General features: G+C 43.3%; 1 protein-coding gene across 6 annotated transcripts in view; it reads left to right on the top strand.

The window, feature by feature from the left end:
* The window catches only part of FRY (FRY microtubule binding protein), a 192,863-nt gene that overhangs the window by 15,263 nt on the left and 155,670 nt on the right, over positions 1–21,930 (top strand). For 2 of the 6 annotated variants that reach the window (XM_081909288.1, XM_081909289.1), the window contains one exon: positions 2,683–2,871. The exons of 1 other annotated variant lie outside the window; for it this stretch is intronic. Coding sequence is in view for 3 of the 5 variants with exons in the window: in XM_081909283.1 (XP_081765409.1) it covers positions 17,883–18,084 (202 nt within the window). In the remaining 2 variants the exon portion in view is untranslated. Of the gene's footprint in view, positions 1–2,682; positions 2,872–17,744; positions 18,085–21,930 lie in introns of those variants that run through there. 3 more of the 6 variants (XM_081909284.1, XM_081909282.1, XM_081909283.1) reach the window with 2 other exon arrangements.

The following is a 21,930-nucleotide window of genomic DNA, read 5'->3' as shown; positions in this document are numbered from 1 at the left end:
GGGACTTGTTTTACTTAAGTTAATTTTTGGTGTGTGTGAGAGAGACAGGCAGACAGAGACTTGCTAGATAAAGGGAATAACTACAACATTAGAATCTCAGATGCATTAAATTAAATGCAAAAGAGAATGTATCCATAATACTTTTTAACCTGACCTTCAACTCAAACACATTTCCTTCTGATACATCAATTAATTTTTTTTATATCTACTATAGCTTTTACTTTGTGATGGAGTAAATGGGCAGTTTCTGGTCATTAGTTACAACTTTTCCGTGCAGGAAATTCCATACATAGTTTGCATTGTGGCAGGAAGGCTTCTTTTATCTGTCCTGAATCAATTTAAGTGCTAGTATTATTAACAATTTTATTATTTATACCCCACCCATCTGGCTGGGTTTCCTCAGCCGCTCTTATAATAAAAAATCACTTTACACCCGCTGACACGCGGGTGGCTCTGTGGGTAAAACCTCAGTGCCTAGGACTTGCCGATCGTATGGTCGGCGGTTCGAATCCCCGTGGCGGGGTGAGCTCCCGTCTTCGGTCCCAGCTCCTGCCCACCTAGCAGTTCGAAAGCACCCCTAAGTGCAAGTAAATAAATAGGTACCACTTTATAGCGGGAAGGTAAATGGCGTTTCCGTGTGCTGCGCTGGTGCCAGCTCGCCAGAGCAGCTTCGTCACGCTGGCCACGTGACCCAGAAGTGTCTGTGAACAGCGCTAGCTCCCGGCCTAGAGTGAGATGAGCGCACAACCCTAGAGTCGGACACGACTGGCCCGTATGGGCAGGGGTACCTTTACCTTTACCTTTACATGTCATTATAGGAGGTGCCTCTGAGAATAAGCAGCATGATCGACATACACATTGAGATTAGTTGGAAATAAATAAGGGCATTAAATACAAATTCTGTGCAGTCTTCAGCCCCAGGACCTGGCTAGGGCCTTTTTTGTTTTCCTTTTCGTTTCTCCAAAATCATCCATAATTTTTGTACTGCTGGTTTTAGCCTGTTTGGTTTATCTTTAATCAAATGCTCCTAGGCGACCATGAGCATTTTGAATAAAATGGTCAGGTAATACGTTTTTAAGATAGGTGTATAAAATGATAACATGTAAGTTAAGCACTCAGAAACACAGGAGTCTGCCTTCTGCCAAGTCAGACCCTCGGTCCATCTAGCTTAGTGTTGTTGACACTGCCAGAGGCTCTCCAGGTTTTCAGAAGTTTTCCCTAGTCCCACCTGGAGCTGTGGGGGATTGAATCTGAGACCTTTTGCATGCAAAGCAGATGCTCTACTATAAGGCTCTGCTGGTACCACTTGGCTCCCTGAGGCTTCCCCAGGCTCTTGTCTTTTGTTGTCCCTTAGTTTATTGCAGTGCTTTTCCCCCAAGAAAAGTAGGTGCTGGAACTCAACATGAAGCTGTTACAGAAAGTTGCTGGGTTGTTCTCTTGGGACAGCCCTGAACGAACAGATGCCAGTTTGACAACAGTCACATTCACCATCCATGGAGGTGCTAAAAACTGCGGCAAGCTGTCTCCCTACCTGGTTTGGAGGTTCCCCCTGGTTCTGGTGCAGGTCAAAGAAATGCGCCCCTGCTGCCCTCATTCTCTTAGATTCAAGAGGATGCCTAGGGCATTTGCGCAAACTCATGTGCTTGCAATGGTAGAGCTTAAAGCCCTCCGCTGCTGCTACACTGGAGGCAGATTGAAGAAGAGGAAATACGAATTGTTCCTGCCCTGTAGCTTGACCAATTGCAGCTAGGAGCAGCCAGGAGTCATAGATCTGAAAAAAAGTGTAGAATCACATATGCTGGCCAGCTTCCATATTGACTTGAAAATGTTTGTTTTGGGTTTCTTGGAAGTATGTAAAGTCAAGAAGTGGGTAGAGGAATGCTGGACTCCTGTGTGCTTCAGCTGGAGGGGGGGAGCACTAGTTTCTTGTAGCATAATAAAGACAAGTGGGAAGCCATCTTTATAAAGTGTTATATGTGTGTAAGTGGGGAGGAGTTGCCACAATGCCCTTTTCTTTTTCTAGCATTCTTACACTAATTGTGGCATGTAGGCTTTGCACTAGGTGTTAAGATTTTCTCCCCGCCCTTAAGGTGTGATGGGGTCTAGGAAACGAGGTAGAAAGGAAGGAGCTAAAAGGAATTGTTGGACAGCTGGCTACTCGTTCTCATGCCATCTATTTGTGTTCTGGGAGGAACGGATACTTTTTGACCCTTGGGATATAATTTTGATATCTGATCAAACTGAACACAGGCAGTCAAGTACCTTATCTATTATTTACATCAAATGGAAGAGAGTGACGTTTGCTATTGCTAATGGCAATGGACCCTGTGAAATGCCTCCGTGCGGTCTAATAAAAAAATAGTGCTGCAGTGCCATTTAGAAAGATGATGATGAAATTTATGGACAATGTTTTTGCTCCACAAGAAAAGGTAACCATTGTTTTCAAACTATGAAGTGCTATAGAACTAAGCAACTAATATAACATTGGTTACTTTGTATGCAGTGGTTTTGTTGTAAACCATAATCTGTGTTTAGAATACTCACAGACAATTATAGGGATTTATTGGTAAAGCGTGTGTCTGTTGGTTAAAGCTAAATGATGACTAGCTTTGAGAGGTGGCAGTAATATATTATACAGTAGTGTGGATGACCTAAGTTCATGCATACTGTTATTTTCCCTAGGTGATACAGATGGTTCACAAATGCAAAACAATACCTTTCGTCTCTAGGAAGCAAGCAAGGCAGCATCCATATCACAGGCAATTAACTTGGCTCTGCCTCTTCTACAAAACTATCTCACCCGTGTTTATGACAAGCATATCCCACAATTAATCTGATTAAAGAGACACTGAATGTGCTGATCAAGGCGAGGTAAGACTTAAACTCCTTGTTTTGGATTTATGATGTTTGTTTTTGCAATTTAAACATACAACTGGCTTATTGTATAATTTGCATTGCCATATTTTTCACATCTGACACATAATAAGCTTTCTGGTTTAAACAGGCATGCATTCTTACTTGGTACTGTCCTAAGATTTCTATCCAAGTGCATTTTTTTGTGACCTGAAAATTTACACAGGAGCCTGAAATGCTATGTGAGGACATTATAGAGCATGATATACAGTACCGGTAACCATCAGGTGTTTATGGAGAAAGGAGTGTGTGTGGTACTACGCCTAAGTAGTTGTCATTCTAGTGCTACAGTCTATAGAAAAAACATTTGTTCTAAAGCAAATTATGTTTGGATTTACCGGTATCTTGTCTGTTGTGGGCTGGGGGTGTACTCCCTGATTTCCATTATGTATTCTTTGACAGCTTTCCCTAACCTGGTGCCCTCCAGATGTTCTGGACCACAACTCACATCAATCCTGACCATTGGGCCTTCCTGACTGGGGCTGATGGGAGTTGGAGTCTAAAACATTTGGAGGGCATCAGGTTGGCTGAACTAGCTAAAATCAGAACAGATTTTATTGATTTATTTAGGTAGGTATTTATTTATTTAGGTAGGCCGAACAACATTAATGGGTGGGCAGGATTGTAGACTTAACAACCGCCTGATGTCGCATGTGACATTTCCCCTTTCTCACACGGTTTGAAATCAAGCTGCAAAGCCCACATGGCTTTGCAGATGCTGATAACCAGCTGATCACTGTGCTTGCAAAGACTTTGCAAGAGCTGCCATGATGCATGGTGCTTCCAGAAACACCAGGCTTTGCAGACACTGCTGATTCCCTCTGTATGTATGTAAATGCACTGAGATAAGTACAAGTCACTTTTTGTTCACCAAGCATTCCACTGGAATCAATTTACTACTTCTGAGCTTAAAATATTTGGCAAGTGAATGGGTAGTGCCACAGGTTTCTTGAATGGTACCAGTAGAGCTGAACAACCCCCCTAGAAATGAATTCCATGACTTTTTGCTCATTTTGATCTCTTCCAAAATTATTGGGTTTCATGGTTCCTTTCTCTGGCTTTCTGTTTTGCTTTGTGCCACAGATGCCTATTTCCTATTTTTCACTCCTTTGCCTAACATGTTCTTAAAACACATTATGCGGGGGAGGGGGCAGATTCCAGGAAGCCACACACAGAGCCTCTGAATATCTACATATTCTAAAGCAAATATTAACTGCTTTTACGTTATTTTTCAGAGTAATTTAGATGCAAGGTCCTGTGATATGGAAAGATAATGTGAAAAATAGGAATAGATTTCTTACTGATTAGTAATGGGTTATAAATTCCTAAACCTGTAGTATAATTCTCCAAACTGGATTGGCAACATAATAAAAGGCTCTGCAATGTAAATAAAATAGGAAAATAAACCTGGTCAGACCATGTAACGTCACACCAAGCTTCATTTGTTCAAGATGAGAAGGGGGAAAAAAACACGTTCATCAAGATTTGAAGTTAACAACAGCTAGGTTTGACTTTCTTGCTATGTTCATTATTGTAGATCACATCTTGTTGCTTTGGTCTGTATAATACGCTGTATGAATAGGAAGTGATGCTTTGTTACTTAGTATTCTTTAATGTGTAGACCATGTAAGTTAAATGACATTTTGGACATACTTTAACTAGAACTTTGTATTAATGGTCATGCTTTTGGCACCTCAACACTGTGATGTTTAAGCAACTCATGAGGAGTTTTTCAAGGCAGGTATCAGTGCACTTATAAACATTTGTTTCATTTATAGATCTTCTTCATTTGTGAAGTTTTTTTTTCAGCTGTGAGGGTTTTGAAGCAGCATAGTTCACTTTCTTTGAACGGAGTACACTCATTAGCAAGTCAAAAGTTGTAATCTCATGTAACAATCTCCCTTCCCGTGGGGTGATTTCAAAACAACGTCAGACCATGGTTTGTTTAAACTAGCCATGATTTATTGTTACATGCAACTGTGGCCAGTCACTCGATTATGAAGTTACCATAGAGCAATCTACATAAAGCCTATTCTGGGATTTATATAGGACTAAACTACTCATTGCAATGATCGATAATATCTGTACCTTGTATTACAGTATATATAATTCATTCGTATTGTTTAAAATATGGCATTTCACTAAATGCTTCACACTACATTAGCTTTTACAGTTGCATGCTACGTTTCTGGGTAGACCTGTCAGCAACTAGTGAAGCCTGACAAACAACATTACAAGTTACAAAGGTCTCCCCCTCCCCTTAATTAAATCCATGATTTCCCGAAATGAATATGATTATTAACAACAGCTTGTAAAACAATGCAAAATACAACTTTAAAAAGAATGGTATATCTTTTGTTCTGTGAGGGAGTAGATCTGGAAGTGAACTGCACTCCGCTGCCAGTTGGAATGTAGCCTATTTGGAAACTGCCTGTCAAATCATGGAATGCTTGCTAAATGAGGACGCTACATGCGCTGACAGCTTCAAGGAACTGAGCAAGGAGCAGTTCCAGCAAGTTTAGTGTTTAATTTGTTTACGCTTATTCTGTTGTATATACAAGAACCCCTGACTCCAGAGTTTCCATTGTGTTTCTGTTGCTGTCACAGCCAACTGATCAGATCAGCACATATGTACAATACTACATTATGCAATGATACATTGGACAGTTCTTCCAATGAAGGGATTTAGGAAGTGGAGTCTCTCAAGGATCAGTATTGGGAGCTGTGCTTTTTTAAACTTTCTCATAAACATTCTAGAGCAGGGTTTCTCCAAACTTGGGTCACCAGCTGTTTTTGGTCTACAACTCCCATCATCCCTAGCTGGCAGGACCAGTGGTCAGGGATGGTGGGAACTGTAGTCCAAAAACAGCTAGAGACCCAAGTTTGGAAAAGCCTGATCTAGAGTAAGGGGGGTGAGAATGGAGGTAGGCAAGTTTACTGATGATGATAAATTGTTCGGGGTGGTTAAAAGCAAAAGGGAATGTGAAGAGCTCCAAAAAGACCTTTTGCACTGAGTGAGTGGCCAGTAAAGTTATGTAAGCTGGGGGGAGATATATTTTTAAAAAACTTTATTTCATATCTGCGGGAAGTGAAGTTACAGGGAACCAGGCAGAGGGCCTTCTCAGTATTGGTGCCTACCCTGTGGAATGCCCTCCCATCAGATGTCAAGGAAATAAACAACTATCTGAATTTTAGAAGACATCTGAAGGCAGTCCTGTTTAGGGAAGTTTGATGTTCTATTGTGCTTTTAATATTCTTTTGGTATCTGCCCAGAGTGGCTGGGGAAACTCAGTCAGATGGGCGGGGTATAAATAATATTTATTTATTTATTTATTATCAGATCTGAACTGCTGGTAACTGACCAGCAATGAGACCTTGGCTAATTTGGTGAAGAAGTTGATCCAGTGTACAGCAGCTGTTAAAGAGATTAATTTTGTCTTGGGGACCATTCAGAAAGGGATTGAAAATAAAGCCACCATTATAGAATGTATCGTGGGGCCACATTTGGAATATTGTGTACAGTTCTAGTCATCTCACCTCAAAAAATATACAGCATTGTAGAGTTGGGAAAGGTTCAGGAAGGGGCAGCGAAAATGATTGAGGGGATGGAGAAGCTCCTCTAATTAGGAAAGGTTACAGTCTTTTGGGTTTTTAGCTTAAAGGGCAAGTAAAGGCCAACAAAGGTCCGTATAGTAAAAGCTATGGTTTTCCCAGTAGTGATGTATGGAAGTGAGAGCTGGACCCTAAAGAAGGCTGATCGCCGAAGAATTGATGCTTTTGAATTCTGGTGCTGGAGGAGACTCTTGAGAATCCCATGGACTGCAGACCTATTGTGAAGATAAAGTGAAATAAAAACGTAGCATTGGGTCAAGACTTCATTGTGTTTAGAGCAGGCCTATTTGAGTCATTGGAACTTAAGTTAATCATGACTGAATTAAGTGTCATTGATTTCAATAGGCGCCATTCAGCTACAGTGTCCCATCTACACAGTGGACTTCTGCTTAGACAAACAGGAGTTACCATACTTTGCTTTTCCCTGCAAAATCCTATAGATCCTAAAATCTGCTATGTAGGGATGGAGGATCTTTAAGAGCAGACAGCCAGGTGGGCTGTGGGGGATAGGAGAGAAAGAGGAAGTCCTGTTGTGTTCATGGCTGTGACATTGGATTTCGGCCACTGGATCTACTCTAGTCAATGCGCTGAGTGTGGATCCAGCTCATCAGGATTGCTGTAAAACTTTTGAGTTAGTATTGCGGAAGTGGTGGTGGTGGGGAAATCTGCAAAATGTGAACTGCTGGTTTACTTCTTTTTATTTTGACAGAGTTGTAAGAGCATCAGTAGAATTATGTTAGCCGGTCAGTAGCATGTGTGGTTCAAATGTGTAAGTGAAAACTAAATCCAAGCTTATATCTGTTTACTGCCTACAGGTATAATGAACAAAGTAATAGAATGAAAACCAAGTCTGAATGTTATTCAAGATTTTATGGAGGGTAATACTTTATTATATTGTGATCAGATACTGCTAAGATGAGACAACATGCCTGTGATGGGACGATGAGCTGCTTGTGCGTAAAATGCAAGTCCCTCAGAGTTTGATCAGGTTTTCAAACCTCTGCCTGTGACGGAGCCCCTCCAGCATGGCTGCGTCAATCACTAGTAGAATCCGAAAGTGGCTGCTTTCGGAATCGTTTCCAACATAAAAGCTCTTTAACGGAAACACGTCGTCTGGCCTCTCGGCGTGACAGTTTCCGGCGAGGTGTGGGTGTCCCTATAGGAGGTCCTGAGACCTCCCCACTGTTTTCGCTGGAAGCGTCTCTGAGCCATCCCTCCGACTCACTTTCCCTTGGAGTTCTTGCTCGCCCTCTACTGGTTCCCTCTTCCGCTGCTACTCCTCTCTCAACCTCAGTGAGCCTTTGCGCCCCCGGCGCTTTAGATGGCAGTTCCCTGACATCCACCTCCCCTCCAGGGCCCCCTTCACCCCCTCCCGTCTCCTCCCCTACTGGCGGTGAGGAGGTAAAACCCCTGAAAGAACCTCCTTCGTCTTCCGACGTCGCGAACACTTCCCTCCACTTGTTGCTGTTCCTACTCTCTCGGTAATCTTCGTCATCGGAGTCCACTCCCTCTTCCAACTCCGACTCCGCGAACCCTTCCATTTCCTCTTCCTCATCGGTGGTGCCGAAATACTCCCTCCTAAACCTTGCTATCGGCTGAGGTTTCCTCGGGAACCTTTGGTGGAACGTTTCTGTTAAAACCTCGTCATTGACTTCCTCTGCATTCACCCAGGTGTTTTCTGACTCCGGTTCCCCTTCCCACGCCACCAAATACTCCACCTGATTTCCCTTCCACCTGGAATCGAGGATTTCCGCTACATGGTTGCGGCGTTCCCTCTCTTCCAAGGCTGGTCCCCTGACGTACTCCCCTTCACGTCCCCCCCTGTATGGTGACAGTAACGACCTGTGGAACACTGGGTGCAATTTCATGTGGTTGGGTAATCGGAGTTTGAAAGCTACCGGGTTGACCTGCTGAATGACCTCAAAGGGTCCCAATCTTCTGGGCCTCAATTTCTTACAACCCCCTTTGAACGGCAACCCTTGGGTTGACAACCACACTTGATCCCCCACCCTTATGGTTTCACCTTCCCTTCTGTTCTTGTCTGCCTGCTTCTTATATTGTGCCTTAGCCCTTTCTAAGTTGAGCTGGAGCTGATGATGGATCGCTTCCATCTCTTCTACAAAATGTTCAGCCGCTGGGACGCTCCATCTCTCCCCTCCTTCCCCTGGAAATGCCCTGGGGTGACACCCGTAATTAGCCAAAAAGGGACTCATCCCTGTGGACACATTCTCCGCATTATTGTAGGCAAATTCTGCCAACGCCAACTTTTCGACCCAATCGTTCTCTCTGTCATTGACATAACACCTCAGATATTGTTGAAGAATGCCATTTGCTCTTTCCGCCTGCCCGTTGGTTTCAGGGTGCCGGGCAGTTGAAAAATTGACTTCCACGTGCAGCAAGCTCATGAGCTTCCTCCAGAACCTGGAAGTAAATTGTTTGCCGCGATCTGAGATCACCCTCAAGGGAGCCCCGTGCAACCTAAAGATGTGTTCTACAAACAACTTCGCTGTTTCTTCCGCTGTGACTGCATGTGAGCATGCTACAAAGTGGCACATCTTAGTTAACAGGTCTACTACTACCACGATGGCTGTTTTCCCCTTGGACTTTGGCAGATCCGTCATAAAATCTATTGATATCGCTTCCCAAGGCCGTTCTGGTGTGGGTAATGGTTCTAATAACCCTGCCGGCGCCCTTCTTTCCCCTTTGGCTCGCTGACATTGGTCACACCCTCTTACATACTCCCTTACATCTTCCCTCACCTTAGGCCACCAAAATTCCCTGGTAACCAACCACATGGTCTTGTGTTGTCCAAAATGTCCCGCCGTGGGGCTATCATGCAACTGCTTGAGTACTCTCCCCCTCAATTCACCTTCGGGTATATACAGTGCCCCTTTGTAATACAATGCCCCATTTCTTTCCTCAAAACCTCCGGGGCTCTCGCCCTCCCCCCTGAGACCTCTGAGCTTATCCTGGGCATATTCATCATTTTCCGTTTCCTCTACCAGTTCTCGTTGCCCCACCAGCGCCGCCCCACACACCCAGCGGTCCTCAGGGATGACATGTCTCTCTTCGATCACCCCCTCCCCTTCCCAATACTCTGGTTTGCGTGAGAGCGCGTCCGCCCTGACGTTTTCTGGGCCTGGCACATAACAAATTTCAAAGTTGAATTTGGAGAATTCCTGTGCCCATCTCACTTGTCGTTGGTTGAGCACTCGAGCTGTTCTCCAATACTCTAAATTCTTGTGGTCGGTGCACACTTGCACCTTGTGTTGTGCCCCAATTAATAAATGTCTCCACCTCCGGAATGCTTCGTGAATGGCAAGTAGTTCCCTGTCATACACCGTGTAATTCCTCTCGGATTTATTCAGCTTCCGCGAGAAGAAGGCACACGGTCTCCACTCCGACGCACTCCTCCCCGGTTGAAGAAGGACCGCCCCTACCGCCCGGTCGGATGCATCGGTTTCCACTCTCATGGGTTTTCGTAAATCCACATGCAGAAGTTGTTCTTCCGAGGCGAAAGCCCTTTTCAGTTCTTCAAAGGCTCGATCCGCCTCTACCGTCCAAACAAATTTCTTCTTGCTGCTGAGGCAGTCGGTGATGGGCGCCGTCAAGTGGGCAAAGTTCTTGATGAACTTCCGATAAAAGTTCCCAAACCCCAAGAATCTTTGCACGTCCTTCTTGGTCTTCGGTGTCTTCCATTCCAGTACCGCTTGGACCTTGCCTGGATCCATGGCCAATCCCTTGTCTGACAAGCGGTACCCCAGGAATTCCACCTCCTTGGTATGAAACTGGCACTTCTCCAGTTTCACCCACAGCTGGTTGGCTTGCAGCCTGCCCAACACTTCTCGAACGTCCCTCACATGCTGTTCCTCATCTTCCGAATACACCAACACGTCGTCTAAAAAGGCCACACAATTCTTGTAGAGCAAAGGTCCCAGAACGTGGTTTATAAAAGCTTGAAAACACGCGGAGCCCCCTTGTAGACCGAAGGGCATAACGAGGTATTCAAAGGCTCCCAAAGGGGTAAACATGGTGGTCTTCCATTCATCTCCCTTCCTTATGCGTATCAGATTGTACGCCCCCCGCAGGTCCAGCTTTGTAAAAATCTTTCCCTTCCTTACTCTGGTCAAAATGTCATCAATTCGGGGCATAGGGAAAGCCAGGGGCTCCGACACTGCATTGAGGGCCCTAAAGTCACACACCAGTCTCGGTTTGTCTGTGTTCTTTTTGTCCACAAAAAACACTGGGCTGCCCCCCACCGCTCGGGACTCTCTGATGAAACCTCGCTTCAGGTTTTTGTCAATGAACTCCCTCAGCTCCTGCATCTCCCTGTCTGACATGGCGTACAGCTTGCCTACTGGGAGTTGGGCCCCAGGGAGTAGGTTGATTTGACAGTCAAAGGGTCTATGCGGTGGCAGTTTGTCTGCTTCCCTTTCGCTGAATACGTTGCTCAGATCTGCGTATTGCGGGGGCACCTTCCCTTTGTCCATTACTTCCATCCCGGCTAGGGTGACTCTGTCTCCTCCCGAAACCTTCCCCTCCTTGCAGTGTTCTAGGCAATGCGCTGACCCAAAGGAGACCACCCTCTGATGCCAGCCCACTAGCGGATCGTGTAGCGCCAGCCAGCTCATCCCCAAAATGATGGGCGCTCCTCCCAGGATGGCCACATTAAACGCTATCTGTTCGGTGTGCCTTGCCACCCTCATTATCATCGGGACAGTCTGTTGGCTAACTTCTCCCCCCAACAGCTCTCTGCCGTCAATCGTAGTCACCTGCAAGGGGTTACTTAAAGGGATGGTCTGTATCTGGTGCTCAGCTGCAAACTCCTTACTCATGAAATTACAGGAGCTGCCTGAATCCAAAAGCGCCTTGATCTTTAGTGGGTGTCCGTTTGGCAGTTCTAGTAACACCTCTATCACTAAAGCGGGTCTGGGAGGTTCCGGCATGGGCACTTTCACTGCTCTTTGGCCTGGCTGCTGTGCCCCGACGGTGGCAGCCAGGCGTTGGCTTTTACTTGCTCCTTGCCTTCCTCTTCCTTTCCCCCAACAGCTCCTGCCATCCCTTGCCATTCCTTTCTTTGTGGGCAGACTCTGGCAAAGTGCCCTGGCTGTTGGCAGAGATAACATCTCTTGGCGCTCCTTCCCTCCTTCTTCCGCCCTTCACTGGGATTTGAAACTGCGCGCGCCCGCGCTGTTCCAACTTCCATCGGCTCTGCCGGCGGGAAAGGTGGCTCTGGAATGTCTGGAATGCGGAACTCCCTCCAACGGTCTCCTTTCCCTTCCCGCTTTTCCAAAGCCCTCGCCTCCTGGCGCGCTCCTATGCACAGCGCAGATTTGGTTAACTGATCCATAGACTCCGCCCTGGGCCCCCGGGAAAGCTCATCTTTGACGGTTGAAGAAAGCCCCTCTTCGAAAAGCATTTGGATGGGCTCCGCCGATAGGTCCCACCCCAATTTATGAATCAGCATAGTAAACTCAGTCCAGTACTCACGGACAGATCTGCTTCCTTGCTGGCAAGCCATTAACTGCCTTCGCACCACCCCCTGCTCAATATCGCTGGAAAACATCAGGTCCATGGCACGAAAAAACTTCCTCGTGTCCTTTAGGATCTCATTATTCGCTGCCATCAGGGGTCTAACCCAATCCTTCGCCCCGGATTCGAGATGGCCAATCACAAAAGCCACTCGCGATTCCTCGTCGGGGAAGTCATCAAACTGCAAGTTTAGAGCGTATTGCATCTCTGTTCTAAAGGCATGATAGTTCCTGGGATCCCCCCCGAATTTCTGCACCAATCCTGGCACCTTTCTGGCGAGCGGGGTGGTTTTCTCCTTTCCCTTTTCTGCATCCTGAGCCCTCCTCTCCTCAAGCCTCGCCGTTTGCAGCGCCAACTGGATCTCCAACGCCCTGTACCTTTCTTCCAGGCTTGGACCCCCTCCAGCTGCTCCTGCTCCTCCGGTTCCGGCTGGGTTGCTCATGATGCTTCTCCCTGCACAAGCTGGCTTTCGGTGACTTTCGGATTGCTGTGATGGGACGATGAGCTGCTTGTGCGTAAAATGCAAGTCCCTCAGAGTTTGATCAGGTTTTCAAACCTCTGCCTGTGACGGAGCCCCTCCAGCATGGCTGCGTCAATCACTAGTAGAATCCGAAAGTGGCTGCTTTCGGAATCGTTTCCAACATAAAAGCTCTTTAACGGAAACACGTCGTCTGGCCTCTCGGCGTGACAGTTTCCGGCGAGGTGTGGGTGTCCCTATAGGAGGTCCTGAGACCTCCCCACTGTTTTCGCTGGAAGCGTCTCTGAGCCATCCCTCCGACTCACTTTCCCTTGGAGTTCTTGCTCGCCCTCTACTGGTTCCCTCTTCCGCTGCTACTCCTCTCTCAACCTCAGTGAGCCTTTGCGCCCCCGGCGCTTTAGATGGCAGTTCCCTGACAATGCCCCTTAATTATTATTATTATTGCATTAGGTATTCTATTGGCACACTAATTAGTATCTAAGAATCCATTACTGAAACAACTGGATTTTCTATTTCCCAACCTGTAAATGATTAATTGGGGGTTTTTTTTGTAGCAGTAGGACAGATGGTCTAATCTCTTCACAGGGAAAAAAATGAGGAAAGAGGCCCTAGTATGGAAATGCCAAGTGAAGTATGGCAATGAATCAGTAATAATGTTGATAATAAACTGATGGCGATGAAGCGAAATGATTTTATTTTTTAAAAAGATGCTTCATCATTGTTAGTTCAGGCCATACAATATAAGATTTATATAATCTAGCACAGTACATTTGTTAGAATCATGGGAAACTACATGTTGACTATTTGCATATGTGATAAAATCAGGAAATTCTGCTGCACTCTTCATTTAATTTTTTGAAAAATAATAAAGAAACAAAAGATAGAGACAAGCTGTGTGATATTAGATCTCAGAGTACTATATAGAGAACATTCATACTTATAATAATGTTTTGTTTTGGATTTTGCTTGATACAATTCCAATATGAGGAATGCAGGGTTGTGATATAAATGCAATAAATAAATAAATTATATAATAACAGAGAAACCAGTCCTTGCACATATTCACACTCTTGTTATGTATTTCTATTGTATATAGGGCATAAGATCCCAGAGGACCCTCTTCAAGATATTCTGAATTATTTATAAGTATGTGTTGGGCAGAAATTTAGACATACAGGGTGAAATTAAATGTAATTAGCATAAATCATTGGGATTGTAAGATTGACCCAAAAGCACTGTAAGCATCAGCCATCATTAATGCACCATATAGAATCATAGAATCATAGAGTTGGAAGAGACCACAAGGGCCATCGAGTCCAACCCCCTGCCAAGCAGGAAACACCATCAGAGCACTCCTGACATATGGTTGTCAAGCCTCTGCTTAAAGACCTCCAAAGAAGCAGGCTCCACCTCACTCCTTGGCAGCAAATTCCACTGTCGAACAGCTCTTACTGTCAGGAAGTTCTTCCTAATGTTTAGGTGGAATCTTCTTTCTTGTAGTTTGGATCCATTGCTCCGTGTCCGCTTCTCTGGAGCAGCAGAAAACAACCTTTCTCCCTCCTCTATGTGACATCCTTTTATATATTTGAACATGGCTATCATATCACCCCTTAACCTCCTCTTCTCCAGGCTAAACATGCCCAGCTCCCTTAGCCGTTCCTCATAAGGCATCGTTTCCAGGCCTTTGACCATTTTGGTTCCCCTCCTCTGGACACGTTCCAGTTTATCTAGAGGGGTTCTAAAAGCCCCCAGCCCCAGTTCACTAGAAGCGGCTTAGTCATGCTGGCCACGTGACCCGGAAGCTGTCTGCGGACAAACACCGGCTCCCTCAGCCTATAGAGCGAGATGAGCGCACAACCCCAGAGTCGGTCACGACTGGACCTAATGGTCAGGGGTCCCTTTACCTTTTTAAAGGGATGTAGTGTAAATTATCAATATTAGTGGTAGTTTTTGATTTTGAGAAGAATTTTTCTAGAGAGGTTGAATGGTGCAGTTATTTTTATGGGCTCCTTTGGGAGGAAGGCTGGGATATAAATTTAATAAATAAAATAAATAAAAAACCATTATTATTTTGGAAATCTACTTTCTGTTCTATGGGAATACAGTGGCAAAGATTGTGATGAAAAATAATCTGCAGTCATGTGGAAACATATCTCAAAGCATAGGTTGAAATACCTGTTTTCACTTACAAACAGCTCCAATGAAGCCCAAATGAGAAATGCCAGATTTAAAAGTAAACCCAAAGTCTTGAATACCTTTGTGTCCTAAAGACAAGTGGAATTTCATTGTGTGTGTGTAAGTGTAATTAGTAGTTTTTTGGTTGGGTAGAGTCTATACTGGCTGATAACTGACTGAATTCTATATATCATTATTATTTTCTTTGAAATCCACCAAATTTACAATAGGTGTCAAAAACAATTGACAAATAATAATACTACTGAGGAAGGCAAAAATATAGGCAAGACCGTTGGGCCTCGGGAATTTGTACCACTCCCCCCACCCGTCAGCGCTGACAGTAAAAACAGCCAAAGAAAAGCTGATGTATTTAAAACAAAACTAAACACTAAATAGACACTTATGGCAAAGACCCAGTTATCCAGCTAGGAAAACCTTTAACACAAAGAATTACTCGTAATGTGTTCTTGTTTTTCCTCTGCACTTTAGCCTCCTATCTTAATTTCTAATATCAGGGGAACAGCCATAGCTGGGGAACAGCCATAGCCCGAGATTCAAACCTGGCAACTTCAGGCTGGTCTAGGAAAGTTCCTTACATGAAACCCTGCAGAACTGCTGCTGCCAGTCAGTAATCAATACTGAGCTACCTGGGCAATTTGAAATTGGTTTCCAATTTTCCTCTGGAGGACAATCATAAAGTAAGGCTGCCATATGTCTGGAATTTCCCGGACATAGCTCAACAACTTTTGTGTCTGGATTTGCACTTTTGGAAATATGGCAACCCTATCATAAAGTGTAGTTTCCTGGTTTTTATTTGACAGAAACTATGGGTAGGCTTAAATTGGAAGTCAGGGAAGAGTGCCCAAAATGGGTGGGGTGGGAGCCTGAGGCTTCACTGATTTTATTAATACCTCAGCCAATTTAATCAATAAACCCTTAGACACTAATGGCTAAGCAAGGCTTTACAAAACCTTTTTGTTTATTATTTTTCTGGTACTGAAGAATACTCTCTGTTGTTATTATTAGACAATTGTGTGTGTGTTTGTGTGTGTGTGTGTGTGTGTGTGTTTGATTTCCATTGCCTAGACCAGCAGGGCATAGCTGATCTCCCATGGTAAACATAAGGTTGTTGGGGATATAATTTTGTGTTAAACTATGCTTCCCATTGGAGTAATTTGCTGTTATGCTATGCCCCCCTCCATGGCAGCCATTTTGTGACTGGCATGCCCAGCATTCTCTCAAAATTTGAAATGTGCATACAGTGGTACCTCGGGTTAAGTACATAATTCATTCCGGAGGTCTGTTCTTAACCTGAAACTGTTCTTAACCTGAAGCACCACTTTAGCTAATGGGGCCTCCCGCTGCTGCTGCGCCGCTGGAGCACGATTTCTGTTCTCATCCTGAAGCAAAGTTCTTAATCTGAAGCACTATTTCTGGGTTAGCGGAGTCTGTAACCTGAAGCGTATGTAACCCGAGGTACCACTGTTCTAGTCCAAAAAAGGTAGGCGACCCCGAGCTTTGAAGCAGTGCCTGCTGGGAGGTGTAGTTTGATAGGCAGAAGCTGGGCAGGAAGGACAGGAAGTGGGAAGAAAGGAAAATTGCCCAGGCATAGGCAGGGTTACAGAACTCTGCAGTAGTTGTCATACAAGTTTTAGCTGTGCCGATAAAGCTTGTTGAAACTTACCATCTGTGCTTCGGTTAACTGACACAAGATCTTGCCTAAGGGCATCTTGAGAGTTTGTTGACTATGCAGGAAGGCAGATGAAGAAATGACTAACAAAATGGGGAAACAGAACCCGTACATTTTGTTGAGCTTTTGAACAATGCAGCCTGTTAACTGTGTTATTTTAAGTTCTGTAATGTAGGGGCTACATGAATTCCCTGCCTACTGCAGTACATGCATATAAAATGAATCTTAAATTTACTTGAAATTGGGCTTAAAGCACTGTAGCATTGCAGGCAAGCTTTTATATGCAGATATAAGATTTTGATTCTGTTCACCACAATGCCTTTGCAGATGAAGAACCTGATGCTGGAAACTGATCCAGTAACAGAAATGAGAAGCTTATGCTTCCAATAAATACCTTGCATTTTAAAATGTAGTATATTTTTCTATGCATGTATTTAATTTAAACTACAGTCTACAACATCTAACTGTTCTTCATATTAATAAGGCTTAAGTGGTTTAATTTTGCTTAGGAGATAAATTGTAAGATCATTCCAACCTTAATTTTTACATCTCAATAAAGTGTGTTAATGTGGTTGTGAAAATAAAACCCACGTTACACCAGAGGGTGGGCACGAAAGTCTGATACATAAAGGGGATTCAATACTGTTCATAGTTAGGATTTAAATAGCATAACCTTGTATCTTTGCAGCCCCTAGATATTTTTAAGCAACTAACAGTGTCATCTCACTGAGTTCTGGGGGCTTTTTCCCAAGTAAGTATATACTGGATGGCAGCCTAAGTTTTGTGTTTAACAAGATTGTTAAAATGCACTCCTGTCTCAGTGTCGCATAGTTGCTTTCTGTTACAGTTCTCTTATTTCTGCATCTACAAATGCACTTGCTCAGTTATGCTGTAACTGTTAAAAAGTGTCTATTTTTTTGCACAAGCCCCATCTTGAAATAAGCAACAGCACATTATAAACAAAACTTATAGTGTCTGTGTATTTAGTCACATGGTTTTCTTCTACGGATTATTGAAATGTTATTTAATTTCAGAATGTAACATTTTCTTTGCTCTGTCTGTTTGTGGATTATTAGTGAAGTGAAGTGAGAAACACTGTCTGAAACAGGAATTAAAGTAGTAGTCTGTTTAAACCATGTTTTCACTCTGTGCAGAGGACTTGATGAGTTCACCTTTAGTAAAACTTTCCAGTTGTCTATAAGCCTTTGTTAGCTTTAATGATTTTGCTATACCTCCTCCCCTGGGCTGTTTGACTTTTGAAAGGAGGGACTTTGTAGTAATTCTACACCTGTTTTTGCCCACGCCTATCCACTTGCTAAACTTACCAAACAAGTGCTGGGCTAAGCATGAGAACATCAAAAATGGTTGGTGACTGTTTTCTATTAGTAAAACAGATCTGACCCATTTGAAGCTCAGCTGTCTTATCTGTTTGCACTATTTTGCTTTTACACTTGGGGCAACTTCAGAAACATCTGTACTATAATGGCAATTGATGACAATAACCTGCATTCTAGGACTGAGTGTAAACTGAATTCATACCGAAATGATTATAAAGCAAGACGGAGTAGTCTACCAACAGAACTCCTCCTAGGAAATAACAATAAAGGAAGGCATCAGAGAAATATTAGGAACTTAGAACCGATCCATCCAAGACGCCCTAAGAAAAGACCTTCTATCTTTCCAGGTAGGACATGTCAGCAAATTACTGCTGCTCATTCTTAACATGTTTCTTTGTGTTTGAGGAAATTATGAAGTTAAAGAACCTTTAAACAAAATACTCGTCTGCTGCAGGTCCAAAAATGTGTAACATTAGCAAATATGATAACACATTATAATAGCATAAGTAGGTTCCCCTCATTATTTTGAAAATGAAAAATAGAATTTTGGCTTCATATACTATGTCTTTCGCATGTAAAGCTTAAAAAAGAGTTCAGGGTGCTCTATTGTTTGTGGCTGAACAAGAACATCCAGATTCTAGTTTTTTAATTGTTACAGTGTCTTTTTTGAAGCCTTGCACACAGAGAGGACGTGTAAATTCTTCTTCTATCAAGTCTGGACTTCTTACTTATTCACAAATTAACACAAATGCATGCTTTAAATTCCTGCTCTGCAGTGAAGCTAAAAAATGTTTGCAGTAAATGATTTAGTTTAACCTTCAAGTGGATGAAGTATCTAAGCATGCCAACAGTGGGTTTAAATTAACAAAGGCAATGTGAGTAATAATATTAGTTTAAAATAATAAGGGACTTAAGACATAAGTGATTTTTGACTAGTTGAAGTATGCAATGCATTGTGTAGAAAGAAAGCTGGGATTTTTAATCAGGAGGCTCCAAAATCTGTTAAGATTTTTCTTTTTATTTGTGGATCTCCCTCCCCCCTGCCCCCATCAATTAATGAAATACATTTCCTCTATTAAAACTGAAACAAAATTAATTTATTTCACAAAATCATGTGTTTAAGTGGCAAACTATGACATCTCTGGCAGGCTTATTAAAGTAAAGGCACCCCTGATGTTTTAAGTTGATGCCAGTGTGATCTTTAGAAGACACTGAATAAGGGACAAATAATATTTTGAAAACCACAAAAAGGCCTGATAAGAAACTCTAACATTTCTAGCAATTTGACACTTCTGGCTTAAATTACTGAGATATACGGAGATCTCATTTCCAATGTTTCCTAACACAGAGACTCCTTTAAATACTGGGCTAAACTTAAGTATGACAAACAGTCCTCACCCTTACCTTACAGTACTTCAGGTGAGCTGACTTGGGTGTGCCTCATTTCTCCAAAACTTCCTAACCCCTGAATCAGCTTGTCTTTAAGGGCAGTGCTGACAATCTGCTACATTCTAAGTACAGTTCTGTTTCTAAATGCATCTTTCTTCCTTTCTTGTAAAATATATGTCTGTCTGCTTTCTTCCCCTCTCCCGCCCCAGCTTCGCCTTCTCCTCTATGCTTATTACTTCAACCCTATTGTCCTGCCCAGGCTTCCATTCTGGGTAGAAATGAACATACATGGGTGGTGGAACTGGGGTTATGCCTCCTGACTCAGGGCCTATCCTCACTTCCTCTTGTTGAATCTAGGAATGTAAGAAGGCATCGTTTCCCATTCTTCCCTGCGTTCATCACACACAACACTGTTTCTGTGCCTCTGCAGTTCATCTTCTGCCAAAACCCCGTTAAGGCCACAATCCTTGGCAGTAAGCCCCATTGAACAGGGTAGGCCATACTTCCCAGTAGACATTCACAGGATTGTGCTATAAGTTGTGTTTCATTTGATACCTGAATTTAAAAAGGTAGCGCTGTGGGTTAAACCACAGAACCTAGGGCTTGCCGATCAGAAGGTTGGCGGTTTGAATCCCTGCGACAGGGTGAGCTCCCATTGCTCGGTTCCAGCTCCTGCCAACCTAGCAGTTTGAAAGCACGTCAAAGTGCAAGTAGATAAATAGGTACCACTCTGGCGGGAAGGTAAATGGCATTTCTGTGCACTGCTCTAGTTCGCCAGAAGCGGCTTAGTCATGCTGGCTACATACAAGCTGTATGCTGGCTCCCTCAACCAATAAAGTGAGATGAGTGCCGCAGCCCCAGAGTTGTTCACAACTGGACCTAACGGTCAGGGGTCCCTTTACCCTTTACCTTTTATATCATTTTTAAAATTATTATCTCTTCATGGTCCCCAATAAAATTCCACCATAATATTATGCCCACTCTTGAATATGTTTTTGGAAATGACAGGAAGACACTTTGCCCTCTGTCAGATACAAGGACTTGGTTCCTAAGGGACATTAACTTAGGAAAGTTTCCAGAAGGAATTTTTCCTGTTCCATTCCTCCCTTATGCAGCCTCCTGAAAAGCCTCACTGGAGGGATAGGGGCTGTCCTGAACAATGTGAGGTGGGGTGGAGGGGGCTCTTAGAGAAGTGGGAATTGCTCAAAATGGAAGTAAAATAAATTTTCCAAAGTTTCTTCCAGAGGTTGAAATCTATATTGTGTCCTATATCTATTGCTCAGTGTGTCATTGAAACTTTAACAAGCTCATTTTTTGTTTCCCTTTCTAATTGAAAATTACACATTTTAGACAGAAGTTTATTCTTATTTTGTAAAAGTTCTTTGTCGATTTGTGAGTTTTGGTCCAAAAAACCCATTCTTTTTATCTAATTTAAACATATTATGTATCTGCTGATATTGTAGCCAATCCATAACTAGGCTCCTTAAGTTTTCCATTGGTTTCAGTTTTGGTCTCCTCCTGTAAAATCCAGCAGTTCTCTGTAAGCTGCCCATTGTCTATCTGTATTAGCTCTCTTAATTGTAATTGCTTCAATAGAAGATAGCCATAAAAGTGTTTTTTTTCCAGCAGATTTTTATATTTCTGCCAGATTCGATACAGATTCTTCCTAAGAATCTTCCCATATCAAAGACATGCATGCCAGCCAAATTTTAAATCAGGCCTTGGATTATGAGCTCTTTATAATGTGGGGGGGGGGGCATTGTTATCTTGGAAGATGTTCAGTAGGGCCAGTTCTGGGGTGACTTCTAGTACCTGATTAGTTATTTTGCTTATTTCTTGTTTGACTGTTGTTCAGAAGAGCTGGGTTTTGGGGCATTCCCACCATATCTGGAGGTATGTGCCTGTGGAGGTGCAGCCTCTCCAGCATTTTGGTGAGGTTCCTGGACATATCAGCACCAGTTTCTGTGGTCTTAGATACCATCTGTAGGTGAGTTTCAGAGTGAGTTATTTTCTTTTTGCTGATATGGATTTAAAGGGAGGTTTAGACCTCATTCTATTCCATTGGGTGGGGTTGATTTCATAGCCTATGTCGTCCTCCCATTGTTTTTTGATTGTGTCAAGTGGATTTGTGGGGCTTTGGAGCAATGTTTTGTATATTGTGCATACCATCCCTTTGCCATGCCCCGTTGTTGTTAGGAGAAGGTTTTCAGAGGTGGGCAAGGGCCTAGTGGCTGTTGATTTTATTACTGGATTATTTAAGAAGGCATGTAGCGGATGGTGTGGTCACCAGGGTATTTGGTTGTCCCCTAGTTTGTTTTGTATTTCTTGTGTTGATATGGGTTTGTTGTTTTTGTATAATTCTGCTAGGCGATGTAGGCCTTTGGTTTGCCAGGTTTTTATCTGGAGATTTTGTGCTGCGTGGTGGAATAGTGGGTGGTGAGCCAAGGGGATTAGTGTGGATGATCCATTCTTTTAACCAAAACAAACAAGCTGCCTCATAAAACAACTGCAGATATGGCAGGGCAAAGCCTCCTTTTTCTTTTGCACCTATCATAATTTTGTATTTAACTCTTGGCTTTTCTCCCTGCCTGATAAACTTAGAGATATCTTTTTTCATTCTTTGAAGCATCTTGAATTATTTGCAATTGGAATTGATTGGAATAAAAACAGCATCCTAGGGAGTAAGTTAATTTTAATGGCTGAAATTCTCCCTAACAGGGAGAGTTTCATTCTCCCCCATATCGCCAACTCTTTCTTAACCTCTTTCCACAATTTAATATAATTATTTTCAAATAACTTGAGAA

Source organism: Podarcis melisellensis (genome assembly GCF_964234715.1).
Source record: "Podarcis melisellensis genome assembly, chromosome: 4".
Classification (NCBI taxonomy): Eukaryota; Metazoa; Chordata; class Lepidosauria; order Squamata; family Lacertidae; genus Podarcis; species Podarcis melisellensis.
The sequence above is the reverse complement of the archived record's forward strand: the minus strand, read 5'-3'. Positions and strand labels throughout refer to the sequence as shown.